We start from the raw sequence: 18159 nt of genomic DNA, 5'->3' as shown, positions 1-18159 counted from the left end.
AAACTGCTTGCAACATACACTTTAAGAGGGGCTTTTTCAAATTTCCCACTGATCCTTCTGTTCTCTAAATCCAATATCCTGCATGGTTTTCCTGTAGCCTCATACATTTCCCAGATATATGTACATACAGAGTTCCCTCTCCCCAGCTTGGAACCCCCATCAAGTTTAATGTGTAAGCTGTACGACAGGAATGTAATTGAGGGGCTCCTGTGACTTATATTTCAAATAATAGATACCCAGAAGTAAGTTACAGATTGGAACCTAATTGATGGATGTGGCATGAGTTATAGGCTGAAAGTGTGCTCACATAATTTTCATTGCTTCTACAGAGTGTGAGCTCTCTCTGTCTGTGTTATTTATTCACTATATCTTGATAGAAGAATCACTTCCTCAAGCTGTCCTGAACCTGGTTCGCTTTTGTGACTTACCTCAAACTTCTGCCTCAGCTCCTCATTTCCTTCAGAGTCCTCTTCGGGTGGCACTGGCACATTGTAATATTCACCTTCCTCCTGGCTCAGCAATTTGTACCTATGTAAGGGGGGATTTATTTTATCTTTTTAACTGCTTTTTGATGCATTCACAATCCAGCAATCTCAGCTTTTGAAACATTTCACATCTTGAATGTAAAGAAGTTAGTAGTAATGCTACATTTCCTCATTGAGGTCTGACGTATTCAGCTAGGAATAGAGAAGGGGAGCCCTTCTCTACAGTAGTGCAATAAATGCTTTGCTGATCATTACACAATTCCCAGTACAGATGCATGAAGAGCAACTGCACAGGAGCTGGAGCTAGAGTTCATTGCCAGTAAGGGGGAGTCTAGGTGAAAACATTAGGAATAACAACATCCATCTTTGCCACCAAAATATAATCACAGATATGCACATTCCAGTGAGGATGGGATCTGGCTAAGCTGTGACCAGGCGCGTGACCTGTAAAAACTGACTGCATGACGTGTGCCCACTTGGATGAGGCAGGAGAGGGTTGCTTGAACCCAAGCTATCACAGTCCAGGAGAAGTCATTCCTTTGGGGGAAAGAGTACAATAAAAACAGAAAATCTCCCAGCTTCAGGATCAAATGAAATTTTATGGCACTCAAGCAACATCTGTTATCATTTACACATTTAATTGCATTCAAAGCACTAGAAGCATTCAACCGACTTCAAAAATGATAGTGTATTTTTCCTCGCAAACAAGTTCTAGTGATCACAACTGAACTGTCAAATATCAGCTGATATCAACAATATCCTTCCATGGATCTTAGTTCCAGCTGATGCAGCGTATTGTATATGCATTGCATCGACTGTACTCATCCAGAGCCGATTCAGGGACACTGCAATTTCCAGGTTTTGGTTCAAATGGGATGGTCGGAAGTTGCCATGTCCATTGGGACGCTCCATAGATGTCTCAGGATTAACCATTTTTGGGAAGAAAATGCTATTGACAAAGATATAGTAACAAAAAAAAACCTGACCTTCAGCATCCAGGTGTGGATACATGATCAACCAGTAGGATTGTTTTAACTGTGACTATGAAAGTGAGCATTGCCTTGACACTTACACATCTGGATCCTGCAATAGGCTTTAGTGCCTGTGACCCAGTGTCAGGGAATTTGTAAGTACTTTACTTTGTGACACAGCAACTTACTTGTCTACTTCAAATGGAAGACAATTCAATTTCCTTACAGGATAGGCCCAACAGACAACAAAAATGTCCCCCATTGTGCTTCCTCACTGTGAATCGTCAACAGAAAGGATCTACATCAAATGTCCACATCTCAGAAACATGCATTCCCAATAAAGTTTGAACCAAAGCCACCTTACTTTTATTTATTTTATGATTGGGAAATGCAGGGGCCACACACCCACTAACTCACATAAAGCCTGCACTGGGCTGCCTTCATGCTGCTGAAAGAGTGAAAGAGGGACCGAGGGTTTGGGGGGAGGGGGGGGGGGGGGGGGTGGGGGAGAGCACAGGGGACAGGGGAGTGCGTGGAGGTCGTTTGGGGGAGGGGGGGAAAGAGAGCAGGGGGAGGGGGAAAGTGAACAGAGTGGGGCAGCAGGTGGCAGGAAAATGAGGAACTATTTTCTGTTGAAGAGTGAGACCCCGGTCCAAGGGAGAAAATGAGGCCGGTGGGGATGGGACTTGTGTGCTAGTGGCTGAGGAGTGAACGTTCACGTTCAGCTGAGCAGGATGGAAAAATCCAGGTCTTGGGGACGACTGAGGATGCGAGTGAGGGTTGGACTGGGGGTGGATGGGGAGGTTGATGGGGAGGGGTGGGGAAGAGCCTAATGATCACTTTTGATGCTTCTTTCCAAATTGTACCTTTTGATGTCAAATGACGTTATTGAATGTTCTCAGTGCATTTGAAGAAAAATGATGTGAAAAATCTCTAAGTGTCACAGATCAGCAACAACCTGTCCTGGTCCCTCAATGCCGATACTATAATTAAGAAAGCCCACCAATACCTCTACTCTCTCAGGAGGCTAATGAAATATGTCACGTCCACCACGACTTTCATCAATTATTATAGATGCACCATCCTAAGCATCCCTTCCCGATGTATCACAGCTTGGTATGGCTCCTGCTCTGACCAAGACTGCAAGAAACTACAAATGAACATAGCCCAATGCATCGCTCAAACCAATCTCCCAATCCATTGGCACTGTCAATATTTCCTACTGCCTCAGTAGAGCAGCCAACCTAATCAAGGACCCCAAGCACCCCAGACATCCTCTCTTCCACCTTCTTTCGTTGTAAAAAAAATACAAAAGTCTGAGGTCACGTACCAACCGACTCAAGAACAGTTTCTTCCCTCCTATTGTCAGACTTTTGAATGGACTTACTTTGCATTAAGTTGATCTTTCCCTACACCCCAGCAATGACTGTAATAGTACATTCTGCACTTTCTCGTTTCCTTTTCACTGTATGTAAATACATGTGACAATAAATTAAATCAAATCAAAAATCAAATCTTCCCTGCTGCCATCAGACTTTTGAATGGACGTACCGTATGTTAAGATGATATTTCTCTACACCCTAACTGTCACTGTAACACTACCTTCTACATCCTCTCCTTTCCTTCTTCCCTATGTTCTCTATATATGGTATGTCTTTGTAAGCACACATGAAACAACACCTTTCATTGTATACCAATACATGTGACAGTAATAGATGAAATCAAATCTAATAAATGGAGTTGAGCTACAGATCAGCCATGGTGTAACTGAATGAGGGCTTTTGAGGGCTGAATGGTCTCCTCCCATTGCTATGAACTGAGTTTTACTGAAAGGACGGTGACTGCAAAATAACCTTTTCTCCTGATTGTGGCCAATCTTTTTGGCTGATCATCGAAAGGACAAGTCAAACGGGCAGCCCTTTAAGGGGGTGGGGGTAGGGGGAGAGGATGTGGGGGGCTGGGGGTGTGGGCCCAAAACACAACACAAGTGTAAAGGAAACTTAAACATCAACCAAAATATGACTTAAAAAGGTCAATAATACTGCTCAGATCTTGCGGCATCCAATGAGCACGGAAGGCCTCAATAGCATCCATGCACTCTGCATGCTCTCTCTCCAGGGACACCTGCGAATATGGCCTGTGGCAAGAGGACAGTCATGTTGGACTGGACCTGTTTATGGCAAGCTGGGCCAAAGCCAGGAGCAGGTTCATGAGGAGATCCTCCTCCTCCCTCGGCTCCTCTGCACCGGGCGCCCATAGATCAGGAGCATGAGATTAAAGTGCAAACAAAACCTCAATAAAAAGTTTTTCACATAATGAAAAAAGGAGTGTAGTCTCAATCAATTAACAGAGACATGGTCCACAGAATCCACAAGACCGCAAAATGGGCCGGTTTCTTGGGAGCTCGTGAATTGGTGTAATTTTCAGTTGTATGGTACTACTGCGTGCACAACCCTGCAACTCAGGTCCCCAGTGGTGTGGAAGAGGATACTCTATGGAGGGACCTCCGCCACAGGACAGCAACAAGGCACACTAAGGCATGGCTGGACAGGGCTTGGGGCCAGCAGGGCTACATTCAGACAGGATTCCACCATACAGTTGCACCTCTTCAAGACCATGTGTGATGTCAAGCCTGAGCATGACTGTTTTGAGATCATGGACAGGGTGTCATCCAGCACACTCTTCCGCCAACCAGCACATCCCTGACCCTCGTTATCCCACCATCCATAGCCCGTATCTCCATCAGTCACTGGAAATGCAATTGTGGAGGAGTGGATTCCTGAGCAGCGGCTCCTGGAAGACAGGAGCAAACTGCAGCATGAGGCAACCATGTCCCAGACTTTGAGTAGGTTCTGGCAGAAAATGGACAATGCCTACAATGAGTTTCAAAGACCCCTCAAGACTATGTCATAATCTAGCCCATGCATCTGGCAGAGAAAAATGTCACCAGGACAAACCATCGAGGAGGAGCCTCAACGTAAAGATATTGCTGCAGGTTGCCATCTGGGTGCGAAGGCACACCAATGTCTGACTGCCCTCCATAAGCAAGATTTTCAGAACCTTAGCAGTGATGCAGTGCAGTTTTTTTTGTCCCAGAAAAACGGCACAAGCGTTCTCTGGATGTTTGTGACAAAATCAACTTAAATCAGCCGATATCACAGCACAGAGGCAATCAGCCGATTTATGACAAGAACGCAAGCCCTCCCTGACTGTGGCCAGTGTGGGTAAACCAGTCTTTCTTCATATTAATTGACCAGATGTTATGCAATTGCAGCAAAACAATCCTCTCACTTTGAAGCCAACATGCCATTTGCCGTCTTTACTATAGCTGTACCTGTGCAGAAGGATTATGTTTAACATTGCCTTTTTTTAACTAAACAGAAGGTTTGGGGTGAGCCATTCCCCGATTCATTCCCCATAGCCTAGTTTGAATTTAAATAAAAGCGTGATGCATTGTTTCCTGGTGCATTCACCAAGGCAACATCTCTACTAATCAGAGTGCAATTGCTAACCAATATGTACCCTCTTATGCAATATAAATTGTTATCTTTAAGATTTGGTAGACTTGTAAATCTATCCTGATGAGTGCAAGGCAAAAAACTTCTACAGCATGTCTCTTTTTCCAGCAACTCCAGTTTTGTACTACCAAGTAATGTCCTGTTAGGCACTTTAATACAGTGATGTTTTAATACAGTTTTGCTGCAATTGCATAGGGCTTCAGTGAGGCAGTACACCTGGAGTATTGTGTGCAGTTTTGGTGTCCTTACCTGAGGAAGGATGTCCTAGCTATAGAGGGAGTACAGCAAAGGTTTAGCAAGCTGATTCTAGGGATGACAAGTCTGTCATTTGAGGGGAGATTATGTTGGTTAGGATTATATTCACTAGAGTTTAGAACAGAGAGTGAGGATCTCATAGAAACTTACAAAATTCTAATAGGGTTAGACAAGATAGATTCAGAAAGAATGTTCCCAATAGTGGGGAGTCCAAAACTGGGGGTTATAGTTTGAGGACAAGGGGTAAACATTTTAGAACTGAGTTGGGGAGAAATTTCATCGCCCAGAAGGTGATGAATGTGTGGAATTCACGACCACAGAATATAGTTAAGACCAAAACATTGTCTGATTTTAAAATATTAGAGATAGCTCTCACAGCTAAAGCAATCAAGAGATATTGGGTGGGCGGGGAGTGGTTGGGAGGAGGATATTGAATTCAATGATCAGCCATGATCAAAATGAACGGCAGAGCAGGCTCGAAGGCCCAAATGGCCTACTCCTGCTTCGAGTTTCTATGTTTCTGCATAGTCCTTTGGGGGAGGAATTCAAAGTGTCCTGTGTGTGAATGATCTTTCTAGCATGTATAAGTGAGCCACACTGTGAGCCCACTAGTAATCTTAAATAGTTTTTCAGTGTAATTCTGAACACAAATCAGGATTATTTAGCAAGTGTTGTCCAGTTGCACAATGATATCTAATGTTGGACACTATCCAAGTAATTTTGAACGCATTCTGTCCCTCCATGAGAATGCCGATGGGGTTCAATATGAGGAAGTTCCAGATCTTACCCGCGAGATCACGATTTCAGATCTTCTCTGCCAGTTGCTGGTGATGTCATCATGGGTGTGAATCTGATTTACATTTATTGAAATATATTTAAATATTATTAATAAGCCCTTCACGAGATACTAACCCACCCATTATTTTCAAACCATGCCGATATAAGCCTGTCATGGGGATTCCCCCTTGGGGCTTAAAGATGAGTACAGTTGCCTGGGGAAAGGACATGGTCAGGCAGTGGCCTGGCAATGCCCCTGGCACAGTTTTGGCTTTGCCCTGGCAACATCCCTTGACACAGGTTGGCACTATGTCCATACCAACGTGGCAGCACCAATCTGTGTCAGGGGATATTGACAGGGGCATACCCCAGTGAGTGGGGGAGGGATTTATTTGTATGTGATGTGGGCCGGAGTGGATGGGGAAGAGGGGATGCCAGCAATAGTCCTTTGGGGGAGGTGGGTGCCAGCTCCGACTATGTGGGGGGAGAGAGGGGTTCAATGATCAGGAAGGTAGGGAAGTGGGTGGGTGCCTGCTTCAACTATGGGAGGGAAGAGGCCAATCATTGGGATTGGGGCAGAGGGATGTTGAAGTGAATGTCAGTTCCCACCTGAGAGGTGGAGGGTCAGAGCTGAATACCTGCTCTAATTAGGGGAGGGGAGCCCCTGAGTTATCTGTGATGGACGGAGGGAATGGATTTGAGGTTGATTACTGTTGTGATTGGGGCACCCTTTGGCTCCCCAATTTCAGTGCAGCTGGGCTTTGCTGGTAAGTTTAAACCTCACCCTCTGCGTGACCCCTAATACATATCCCCTTTTAAAAGTGTGTTGCAAGATCTGCAGAGAAAACCAACCAGGTTTTCTGGACAGAAACAAGCAGGTTTTCTTGCTGGAAATCAGACTGCAGTTGGTAAAATTTCGCCCTCTGTTTTGAGTCTTGCAAGCCTTAGCTGGTAGGATATGGTGAGTTCTTTTCTTGTGAACTGAAGGGATGCACTGCTTGATATATTCAACCAGCCATTATGACTTACACCTTACATTCTTGGCATCACACCCACACTGAAATTCAGTACCATGCTACTCAGCACGTGGAACGTCTTTTTAGCATGATGGCAGCATTTCTCTATTTTCAGCAATATGTTAAACAAGTTTCTTAGTTACCATCAATTTTAGTCAGAGAGAAAGTAACTACACAACGTATGAAAGGAATACTTTTCCACTTACCAGCCATTGACCCCAGCTTTCTGCAGCTCTGAGATTCCAAAAGACAAGGATCCCATGAAATCATTCCTGGTGGTAAGATCCCAGTCCCATATCCCAATAGAAAGCCTCCGATCCTTATCGGAATCCTTTAGATTGCTGTTAGTGGCAAATAGACGTGAAGACTAAATTAGAGGGAAAGGAAACTATTGGAGGAACTATATAGGGGTAATAAACTTGGACCATAAACATGGAACTAAAGCAACACAGCTTGGAGTGAATAGCCCCCACAAGACCATGCCCGCCAATAGTAGATATAAAGCTAATTCACACTTAAACAGTTGAGGCCAGGATTAAAAGAAAAACTTTCAGATGAAGGCACAGCTGGCAATGTTGGCATTTATATCCATTGTTAAGTTTCCCTCAAGGTGGTGAGGAATTTTTGTCTTAAACCACTGTGGTCCATGTGGTGAAGGTGCTCCCACAGTGCTGTTAGATAGGAGGATTCAAGATTTTGACCAGCTACAAACAAAGCACTGTACACATGTCTCCAAGTCAGGATAGTGTAATTCCTTCCAGGTAGTAAAGGTTGCGTTTGCCAAAGAAACCTTGGTGAATTGTTGCTTTGCAACCAGTCGATTGCAGCCACGGTGTGCAGTTTTGGAAGGAGTGAATGTTTAAAATGGTGGGTTGGGCTGTAAATCAAATGGACTCACTTAGTCTTGGGTGGTTAATTTGATCAAAGAAAAGGGAGCTGGATAAATATCAAGTTAAGATTTGGACTAACGCTTATTAAAAAAATGTGAGGATATAAATACTGTCAAGGTCAGAGTTCAACTCATAAACATGATACAACCCGATGTCATTCATGTTCACACAATGATCTCCCCTTATTTCTAGAACTTTCTACAGTTTTGATAGTTATTTATGCCCTTACAATGTGAAGCTCTCATTCCAGGCTGGGTTCAGGGAGCATTTGATGGTCCTTGTTTTCTGTTTGCTCTCACTCTTAGGATCAGGGATCAGTTTCAGCTTCACATATGGATCTGATAGACCATTGGGATCCATTGGAACCAAGTTCTTAGCCTCCTTCACTGTTAAACATACAATTCAAAAGAGGAAGCAAAAGATTTAAAATGAGATATAATTTGTAAGAATACAGCATTAGCATTGTAGATGTTATTTTAGTTCAATAAACAAACTTTAGACATCAGTTTGAATGTGATTTTAGGAAATATTTCCTCCACCAATAACTAACAACATCCAATCGTAGAACTAATAGCACAGAAGGCCACCATTCAGCCCATCATGCAAGCGTTGAATCAAATAGTTCAGCGACTGTGTTCCAGCTCTCATTTATTATAATCATGTCATATTATTTGAGATATCAGCAGAACAGTGTAGAGGGAGTTTAACTCTGTATCCAACCCATGCAGTGCCTGTCCTGGATTGTTTTATAGGACAGTATAGATGCAATTTAACCTTGTATCTAACCCATGCAGTACCTGACCTGGGAATGTTTGATAGGACAGTGTAGAAGGAGTTTAACTCTATATCTCACCCATGCAGTACCTATCCTGGAAAAGTTGGATGGCACAGTGTTGGGCAACCTGTGGCCCATGGGCTGTATGCGGACCATCAGAGTTGCATGTGTGACCCATGTGCAATGTTGCTAGATTTTGCTGGTTTCTGATGGTGTATTTTTTCTTCCTACTAAGTATTACTAAAATGATATGTTTGTAAAGCAAGCGCATATGAAATGAGGTGCTTGCTGATTGCACACAACACTGACTGTGAGAGTTGTGCACTCCCATTGCACTGTGCTTGATGTAAACGTAAACATAAATTATTTATTTTGTTTTACCATTTGAAGTTGATGACAGTTTGATTAATATATGAATGATTAAGCATTTCCTATAATTCATTATGAAAAATTTGTCATGTATTAAATGTATTTAACCTTATTCACGGGGTCATGGTTACTGCACGTGCCCAATTTCAATTTCGTGATGCACTGAGATGAAGAAGGATCACCCCTGTGGCCCTCTCACTAGTCTAGGTTACTTATTTCTGGAGTAGAGGGAGATTAACTCTGCATTTAACCCATGCTGTACCAGCCCTGGGAGTAAAAACAGAAAATGTTGGACAAAACCAGCAGGTGGTAGCATCTACAGAGAGAATTGGGTGGGATTTTATGGCCTTGCTTGCCCCGAAATTGCAAAATCCTGCCCCAGGTCAATGGATCTGCCCATGCTCCGCCTCTCACTCGCTTTGATTCCTGTGGTGGGTAGGGTAGTAAAATTCCGGCCAATGTTTCAGGTTTGAATGACCCTTCTACAGAACCAGTCTTGGAATGTTTGATGATTATGATGCCCTGATTTTGATTAGTGTTTTATTGCTAGTGTTAAAACAATATCAATCAGAAGGCCTCAGGTAGTTGAAATGGAAAGTCACAAGTAACAGCACAGTCCATTTTAATAAGCACAATGCAAATCAATAAAACAAATTTCAAATGTCTGTGTTAAAAATGTTTGCAGAATTTAAATAATTGAATGATTATCTGGTTATATAAACAGCTGCCTGAAGAAACTATTCAGATTTTGTTTTAAAACACCTTTCCAGTTCAAAGGCAGCTTAGGAAAAACATGTTGAAAAAGAGGCAGATTTTGTACTGATGTCACAGGCCCTTCATAAAAGACCAGCAGGCAAGTGGAGTGGAATTATGAATTGGGGGATGGAGATAAAACACACAAATACAGAGTTAAATCTTGCAATAGTCACACATAAACCCACTCAACCACTCTCAGAGACTCAGCATGCTGTTTGAACCTCTTGTGGTAGTTGGGGCACACAACAAGATAGAAATATTCAGCAAAAAAACCCCAAAACATTTAGAAAGTCACTTATCACATCTTTCATTAAACATACCCCAAATGCAACAAATTAAACATGGGGCAACTTCTACAATTTTCTACATAAACTGTAGCCATTTGTGCATAGCAAAATCCCAAGATGAATGTCACAAATGACCTGTTAATTGGTTTTCTGGAGGTATTAGTTGAGAGGGGAACACTGGATAAGCTAACTCCCTGGTGATTACCAATGAAGAAAATAAGATCTTTAACATTGACCTGAACCTTGATGTCAAGGTGTCAGAAGTGCAACCTATTTTGCTACATCCAGATTCAGGAGCAGCTTGGACCAACAACTATTCCAAAATGATAAAGCATTGCACTCTGGTGGCCAGTTTAGAAATTACAGCAGAAGAAAGACACCATATTATCTGCATCTTTCAGCCTCATGGGTGTACACCCAAAGTACTTTGCAATCAAATCATCCACTTTTGAAGTGTAGTTAGAGTTTTGTAGATTCTTCCTCTCAACCCACGCCCGTACAATTTTGCACTCTTAATTATCCCCTTAATTTTAAACTTAATTTTAAACTTAATTTTCAAATATATCCAATTAAATGTTATGTGTGACTTCTTTGATGACTCTTGCTGGTCCTCCTCATTTTTTACATCTGGATGAATATTCCATATGAGATAAAGGGAGAGACAGCTGATCCAACATAATACAGATTACTTGCTGCTAGAAAAGAAGTGTAATGGGCAGTATGCTGTATCACAAACTGCAAGATGAGATCCTTCAGCTTTTCTCAATTATCCTTGGCACAACAGCAAATAGTGAAGAAGAGTCCATGATGATACAGGTTATACAGCAGCTGTTAGAATAATGGTGGGGTGAATAAGAAAAAGAATGAATTTGAGGTTGTAAGATAGAAGGATAAAAATGCAAGGGCAGTGCATGGAGGAGTGGGACATCATTTTAATTCTTTCAACTTAATTATGAAAACCCCATCACAATCTGTGAGCCCAACCGTCAACCCAGAAATAAAAATCTTCCCGTAATTCCATCAACCCAGAACAGTAATAAAAACCTTGCATTTATCTTTCATAATCTTGGGACATCCCAGAGTACTTTACAGTCAATGAAGTACTTTTTTGAAATGTAGTCATTGTTGTAGAGAAATGCAGCTGTTAATTTGCATGTAGAAAGATCTCAAATGTTATAAAAATCAGGTCATTTAATTTAGTACTACAGTGAAATGTTTGCCTGGGCTTTGTGCTCAAGTCTCTGGAGTAGATTTGAACCCATCTCTTTTGATATTCAGACCAACCCCGTTCAGGCACATTCAAGATATCAGCATGCAAGAACCCTTCTGACTGAGTCAGAGACATGAGTACAATTCTCTGAGCCATGGGTACACAATGTAAGACGCCAGCTGAGGTTACCCTATGATGTAAAGATGACCATTTCCAGGACACATGCAGAGTGGGGAGACTGAACACCTGACCCTGCAGGCTCTTACCTGCACCAACGGTTGTTTTCTGTACTGATTATGAATAAGCAGGATGAGTTGAGGGGGTTGAGCTATGAGGAGAGGCTGAATAAACTAGGCTTGTACTCGTTAGAGTTTAGAAGAATGAGGGGAGATCTCATTGAGACGTATAAGACGATGAATGGGATGGATAGGATAGAGGTGGAGAGACTCTTCCCGCTCAGAAAGGATAGTAGGACTAGGGGGCACAGCCTCAAGATAAAGGGGGGGCGGTTTAGAACGGAGTTGAGGAGGAAATTCTTCACTCAAAGGGTGGTGAATCTCTGGAATTCTCTGCCCATTGAAGTGGTGGAGGCTACCTCGCTAAATATTTTTAAGATGCGGGTTGATGGGTTTTTGATAAGAGAGAGGGGATTAAAGGTTATGGGGAGAGGGCGGGAATGTGGAACTGAGCCACGACAGATCAGCCATGATCTTATTGAATGGCGGGGCAGGCTCGAAGGGCTAGATGGCCTACTCCTGCTCCTATTTCTTATGTTTAGCTGTATTAATATAGTTCTTCCATAAGATGGCACCAACACACCACCAGTTTACTATGGTCTATTAATACATGCAAGCTAGAAATTTAAAAAATGAACATTAATTTTTAAAAGCATTTATACGCACTTAATCCAGGTACAGATTGGGCCTGGTGTAAACAGGTCCCTAACATCAGAAACAAACTTCAAACAGGTTATAATCCCAGAAAAACCATTTCATACTTACCTAACACAGTGAGTAGATCTTTAACTATCTCAGCTTTAATGAAAATGCGGCCCCTACGTTCAGTGTGATCCATCCCACACATGCTGGGCACGTTGGATACGCATCGCTTGTGCACGTTCATCATACAGGCTGAAAAACAAAATGTCTTCAGTCTTTAATTTTCCCCCTTTTATCATCCATCAGTTTGCACAGTCCTCCCACAATAGTGCTGACCTGTACTGAAGCCAGTTGTCTGCTGGGATCTCACAGAATTGCCCATTCTCCATGTCTGATCTTGGGTAGCAGATGTGAGCAGTTTAATACAACAAAGCTGGATCTGCTCTAGACTTCACCCAATCCTGACATATCACTATTCAGCAGAGGTCACAGGGTAGTGACTGGGCTTGGTCATTAATCTAGCTTTTCACAAGGCAAAAGATAGTCATTACCCACCCTCGCTCTGAATAGTCACAACTCCCCTCAAGCCCAGAGGTGCTTAGGATAACAGCATCAGCCTGAATTCATTTGAGTGCACAATAGCTAACACAATAAACGCCTCAATGCAACCTGGGGCTTCCTGATCATTCAGGCCTCAAATCCTGAGAACACTTGATTTTTTGTTTCTCTTCCCGCACCTGGTGGTGCACAGGGTAGACTTTCAACTGTTCTCATAGCTGGTTTTTCCTGGAACAGGTCACTAACCTGTCACCAGAGGCTTATAGCTTGAAGGATGCCACCCAGACCAGGAGTCTCTCCCACTCTTACAAACTACTATTGGTGTGTTGGAAGGATTTTGCAGTTTGATATTCAATCTATTGGCTGCATTATGAGCACACCTTCAAGTCCTGGAGTGGGCCTCAAACCTGGAGCTTCTGGCTCAGAGGGAGGGATGCAATCCACTGCACCATAAGACCTCCACCCAGAATACTATACAATTTCTTAAATCCAGAATTTTAATCTTCCCCAAACATGAACCACGAATTCCAGAGTATTACCCACACGTTAACCTAAAACATTAACCACAGAAACTTTACCACTTTAACCCTAAAAAAATTAAACCTAAAAAAAATTACATTCTCATTCCATTCATCCCCAACATATCAATCCCCAAATATTAACCCGCACTCAAAAAATTAACCCCCAAAACCTCAGCAATTCTGGCCATTGCTTCAGCAAATCAGTATTTATTGTGTATTTGTAAAAACTCACTCCACTATACATGACAGTATATTTGAGATAGGAGGCTCTACTGCTCCAATCAATTATCCTCATTCTTTGTGACTCCTGTACATCCTTACTTAAACGTGAAGCTCTTCAGATGTATATGTATGTTGATGTAGTGTTTTCTGAGAACATGAATTCAAATCCCGCCTCAGAGAATTTCAGTATAGTTTAAAACAAATCCGGAAACACTGTTAAAATCCTAAATGTTCTTTAGGGAAGGAAACTTGCCATCTTTATTGATTTGACCTATGTAATTCCAACTCCTTTGAGTTTAAACAATTAAACTAAATTCAATAATCTGAGAGACAAAGCAATAGGTGCAGCCCTTTTCATTTGCTTCTTGGCCTTTTGGCTAAGCTAAAGCATCATATCAAGGCTAAAATGGGGTGCAATGCCTCATCTCGTCAGTTTAGATCTTGTTTGTCCCTTTTATGGGGACTTTGACTTGGATTCAATCGTATTTTGAATTTGGTTTTTGGAGCAAGCAAGGATTGGATTTGGGTTTGCCCGGTCCATTCTGAGCATTGGCTTTGTCACTTTAAAGATGGAGATTAAAATTTTAAGAGAAGCTCTTTAAAGAGGAACCGCTGGTAGAAAAACAAAACCATATTAGTGTGGTTGATCATTAACTATCCTCTTAAGTGTCCTAACAAGTACACATAGGACAAGGAAGGGAATCTATGTGTGGAGCCAGAGGAAATGGGCAAGGTATTAAATGAGTACTTTGTGTCAGTATTCACCAAAGAGAAAGACTTGATGGATGATGAGTCTGGGATAGGATGTGTAGATAGTTTCAGTCATGTTGAGATCAAAAAGGAGGTGGTATTGGGATTCTTGAGAAAAATTAAGGTAAATAAGTCCCCAGGGCCTGATGGGATATACCCCAGAGTACTGGGAGACGCAAGGGAGGAAATTGCTGGGGCCTTGAGAGAAATCTTTGTATCCTCACTGGCTACAGGGGAGGTAAACACAGTAAAAAGTCTGACAACACCAGGTTTTAATCCAACCGATTTATTTGAAATTGGTTGGATTAAAACCTGGTGTTGTCAGACTTTTTACTGTGTTTACGCCAGTCCAACGCCGGCATACCCACATCATGACTACAGGGGAGGTCCCAGAGGATTGGAGAATAGCCAATGTTGTTCCTTTGTTTAAGAAGGGTAGCAAGAATAATCCAGGTAATTACAGACCGGTGAGCCTTACATCAATGGTAGGGAAATTATTGGAGGGGATTCTTCAAGACGGGATTTATTCCCACTTAGAAATAAATTAACGTATTAGTGAGAAGCAACATGGTTTTGTGAAGGAGAAGTCATGTCTCACGAACTTGATCAAGCTTTGAGGAAGTGACGAAGATGATTGATGAGGGTTGAGCCATGGATGTTGTCTACATGGACTTCAGTAAGGCCTTTGACAAGGTCCCTCATGGCAGACTGATGCAGGTGAAATCGCATCGGATCAGAGGTGAGCTGGCAAAGTGGATACAAAACTGGCTCTGTCAAAGAAGAATAGCAGTAGAAGGATGCGTTTTTGAATGGAGGGCTGTGACAAGCGGGGTTCCTCAGGGATCAGTGCTGGGACTTTTGTTGTTTGTAATATATATATATAAATGATTTGGAGAAAAATGTAACTGGATTGGTTAGTAAGTTTGCAGATGACACAAAAGGTTGGTGGATTTGCGGATACAACAGGATATAAATCAGTTGGAGACTTGGGCGGAGAGATGGCAGATGGAGTTTAATCCGGACTAATAAAGAACAAAGAATATTACAGCACAGGAACAGGCCCTTCGGCCCTCCAAGCCTGCACCGATCATGCTGCCTAACTTAACTAATACCCCAGGGACCATATCCCTCTATTCCCATCTCATTCATGTACTTATTAAGATGCCCCTTGAAGTCACTACCATATCCGCTTCCACTACCTTTGCCCGGCAACAAGTTCCAGGCACCCACCACTCTATGTAAAAAATCTGCCACATACATTTCTTTTGAGGTGCAAAGAGCAAGTTTACTATATCTAGTAATTGACTCTTCCACCCTGGAAAAAGCTTCTGACTATCCACTGTGTCCACGCCTTTCATAATCTTGTAGACTTCTGTCAGGTCTCCCCTCAACCTCCATCGCTCCAGTGAGAACAAACCAAGTTTCTCCAAACTCTCCTCATAGCCAATGCCCTCCATACCAGGCAACATCCTGGTATATCTTTTCTGTACCCTCTCCAAAGCCTCCACATCCTTCTGGTAGTGTGGCAACCAGAATTGAACACTACATTCCAAGTGCGGCCTCACTAAAGGTTCTATAACGCATCAACGTGACTTGCTAATTTTTAAACTCAATATCCCGGCCGATGAAGGCAAGCATGCCATATGCCTTCTTGACCACCTTCTCCACCTGCATTACCACTTTCAGTGACCTGTGTACCTGTACACCCAGATCCCTTTGCCTATCAATACTCCTAAGGATTCTGCCATTTACTGTATATTTCCTATCTGTATTAGGCCTTCCAAAATGCATTACCTCATATTTGTCCAGACAAATAAAGGACAAAAGACAAAACGTGAGGTAATGCATTTTGGAAGGTCTAATACAGAAAGGAAATGTACAGTAAATGGCAGAACCCTTAGGAGTATTGATAGGCAAAGGGATCTGGGTGTGCAGGTACATAGGTCACTGCAAGTGGCAATGCAGGTGGAGTAGTTGTCAAGAAGGCATACGGCATGCTTGCCTTCATTGGCCAGGGCAATGAGTTTAAAAATTAGCAAGTCATGTTGCAGCTTTATAGAACCTTAGTTAGGCCGCATTTGGAATATAGTGTTCAATTCTGGTCGTCACACTACCAGAAGGATGTGGAGGCTTTGGTGAGGGTACAAAAAGGATTTATCAGGATGTTGCCTGGTATGGAGGGCATTGGCTATGAGGAGAGTTTGGAGAAACTTGGTTTGGTCTCACTGGAGCGATGGAGGTTGAGGGGAGACCTGATAGAAGTCTACAATATTATGAGAGGCATGGACAGACTGGATAATCAGAAGCTTTTTCCCAGGGTGGGAAGAGTCAATTACTAGGGGGCATAGGTTTAGGGTCCGAGGGACAAGGTTTAAAAGAGATGTACGAGGCAGATTTTTTTTTTAAACACAGAGTAGTGGGTGCCTGGAACTCATTGCTGGGGAATGTGGTGGAAGCGGATACGGTAGTGACTTTTAAGGGGCGTCTTGACAAGTACATGAATAGGAAGTGTAAGGGGTCTTAGTTAAGTCGGGCAGCATGGTCGGTGCAGGCTTGGAGGGCCAAAGGACCTGTTCCTGTGTTATAATTTTCTTTGTTCTTTTATCAAAAAATTATCAGCAGGTCAGGAAGCTGGTCCACTACTACCTGCTCAACTCTACAGATGGGCTATAAATGCTGGCCGTCCAAGTGATGCTCACATTTCCCTTTGGAAAATCTTTACATTTTTGAATCTCTACTTGCACCTCAGTAAACAAGAGTGGTAGAACAGAGTTTCAACCTGAATTTATGGCACTCACAGTCGCATTTCATGCCCTGATGAATTAGGCCATACAGGAGCGAACCACAGTGGTCACAGAATGTTGGGCTAGAATAGGTGTGAACCTTAAAACCATGTTTGTTCCGGGGATCCTGAAATAAAAAAGAAAATCAAGGTTAAAAGTCAGCAACAAGTAAAATGTGCCTTAGAGGATGTTGAATAGATGGTAGAAGTTGGAGGCAGGCGGCACATTACAGGGAAGAACAGCGATATAGGGAGGGATCTTACTGGCTCACATTGCTGATCAATTAGAGCGGTGAGCCGGTAAGATGGTAAGATTAGGCCAAAGGTGAAAAATCAGATTTGCACCCAACTTCTTGCCAATCATGATCTTGTCGGCCCTGTTCTGCCAGTGAAATCAGCCTCATGCTGGAGAAGGGAGTGAGACTGATTTAAATATTAATGAGATGATTAGCATGTCATTAGTGAGCCTGGGATGCAATCATCTGGGCTCACTTACTTTATACCCTCACTGGACGAGGTCCTCACCGGCCAGCTTCACAGATGGTCCCCACCGAAAGGGTTCAGATAGTATGGCCTTTGAAGCCCCCAGGCAGTCGGAGGTAGGGCTGTACAGTGCCCATGGGCAATGCAGGCCTGGCACTCTGGCAGTGCCCAAGGGGGTTGAGGAGCTCTATAGGAGGGTAGGGTAGAGGTGGTAAGGTCAGTGGTGGCTAAGGAGGTGAGAGATCTCCCAGCATACCGTGCACAGTGCGTACGCAGTATACTGGGTGATCAGAGTGCCTGTGCAATGACATCACTAGAGCTCAGCAGGTGTGCTAAGACTCCAACCTCCTACTGGCGGGAATCACATTGTGGCCTCTGTATTGCACAGAGTGCCATAAATTACCATGACTTACCTCACTGAAAAAATAGGCGAGAACGTCTCCCATTTTATACATAGTTTTTCTGAGAAACTTTTGCCCATACCGTTGGCTCTGAACCCATTAAAACTCATGATTAATGTCCTCTAAGGCTAAACATCACAGAAAAAAAGAGCTTAAGGCAGTAAAAGCATTGATAGTTGGTGAGCACTAGTTTGACAGATTAAACATTTCACAGTCTTCATAGGGAGAAGTCAGCATTGAGTAATGGGGAAAGAG

General features: G+C 42.9%; 1 protein-coding gene across 2 annotated transcripts in view; it reads right to left on the bottom strand.

Moving 5' to 3' along the window:
- Window positions 1-18159, bottom strand: part of LOC145354908 (protein kinase C beta type) — a 275938-nt gene that overhangs the window by 53094 nt on the left and 204685 nt on the right. For both annotated transcript variants that reach the window (XM_080206533.1, XM_080206532.1), the window contains exons 4-8: window positions 17037-17148; window positions 12311-12439; window positions 8142-8298; window positions 7229-7363; window positions 429-528 (exon numbers count right to left, since the gene is read on the bottom strand). In XM_080206533.1, coding sequence (XP_080062659.1) covers window positions 429-528; window positions 7229-7363; window positions 8142-8298; window positions 12311-12439; window positions 17037-17148 — 633 coding nt within the window. The remainder of the gene's footprint in view (window positions 1-428; window positions 529-7228; window positions 7364-8141; window positions 8299-12310; window positions 12440-17036; window positions 17149-18159) is intronic.

This window comes from Carcharhinus amblyrhynchos, chromosome 18, assembly GCF_965287045.1.
Source record: "Carcharhinus amblyrhynchos chromosome 18, sCarAmb.v2.hapA, whole genome shotgun sequence".
NCBI classification, from domain to species: Eukaryota; Metazoa; Chordata; class Chondrichthyes; order Carcharhiniformes; family Carcharhinidae; genus Carcharhinus; species Carcharhinus amblyrhynchos.
The sequence above is the reverse complement of the archived record's forward strand: the minus strand, read 5'-3'. Positions and strand labels throughout refer to the sequence as shown.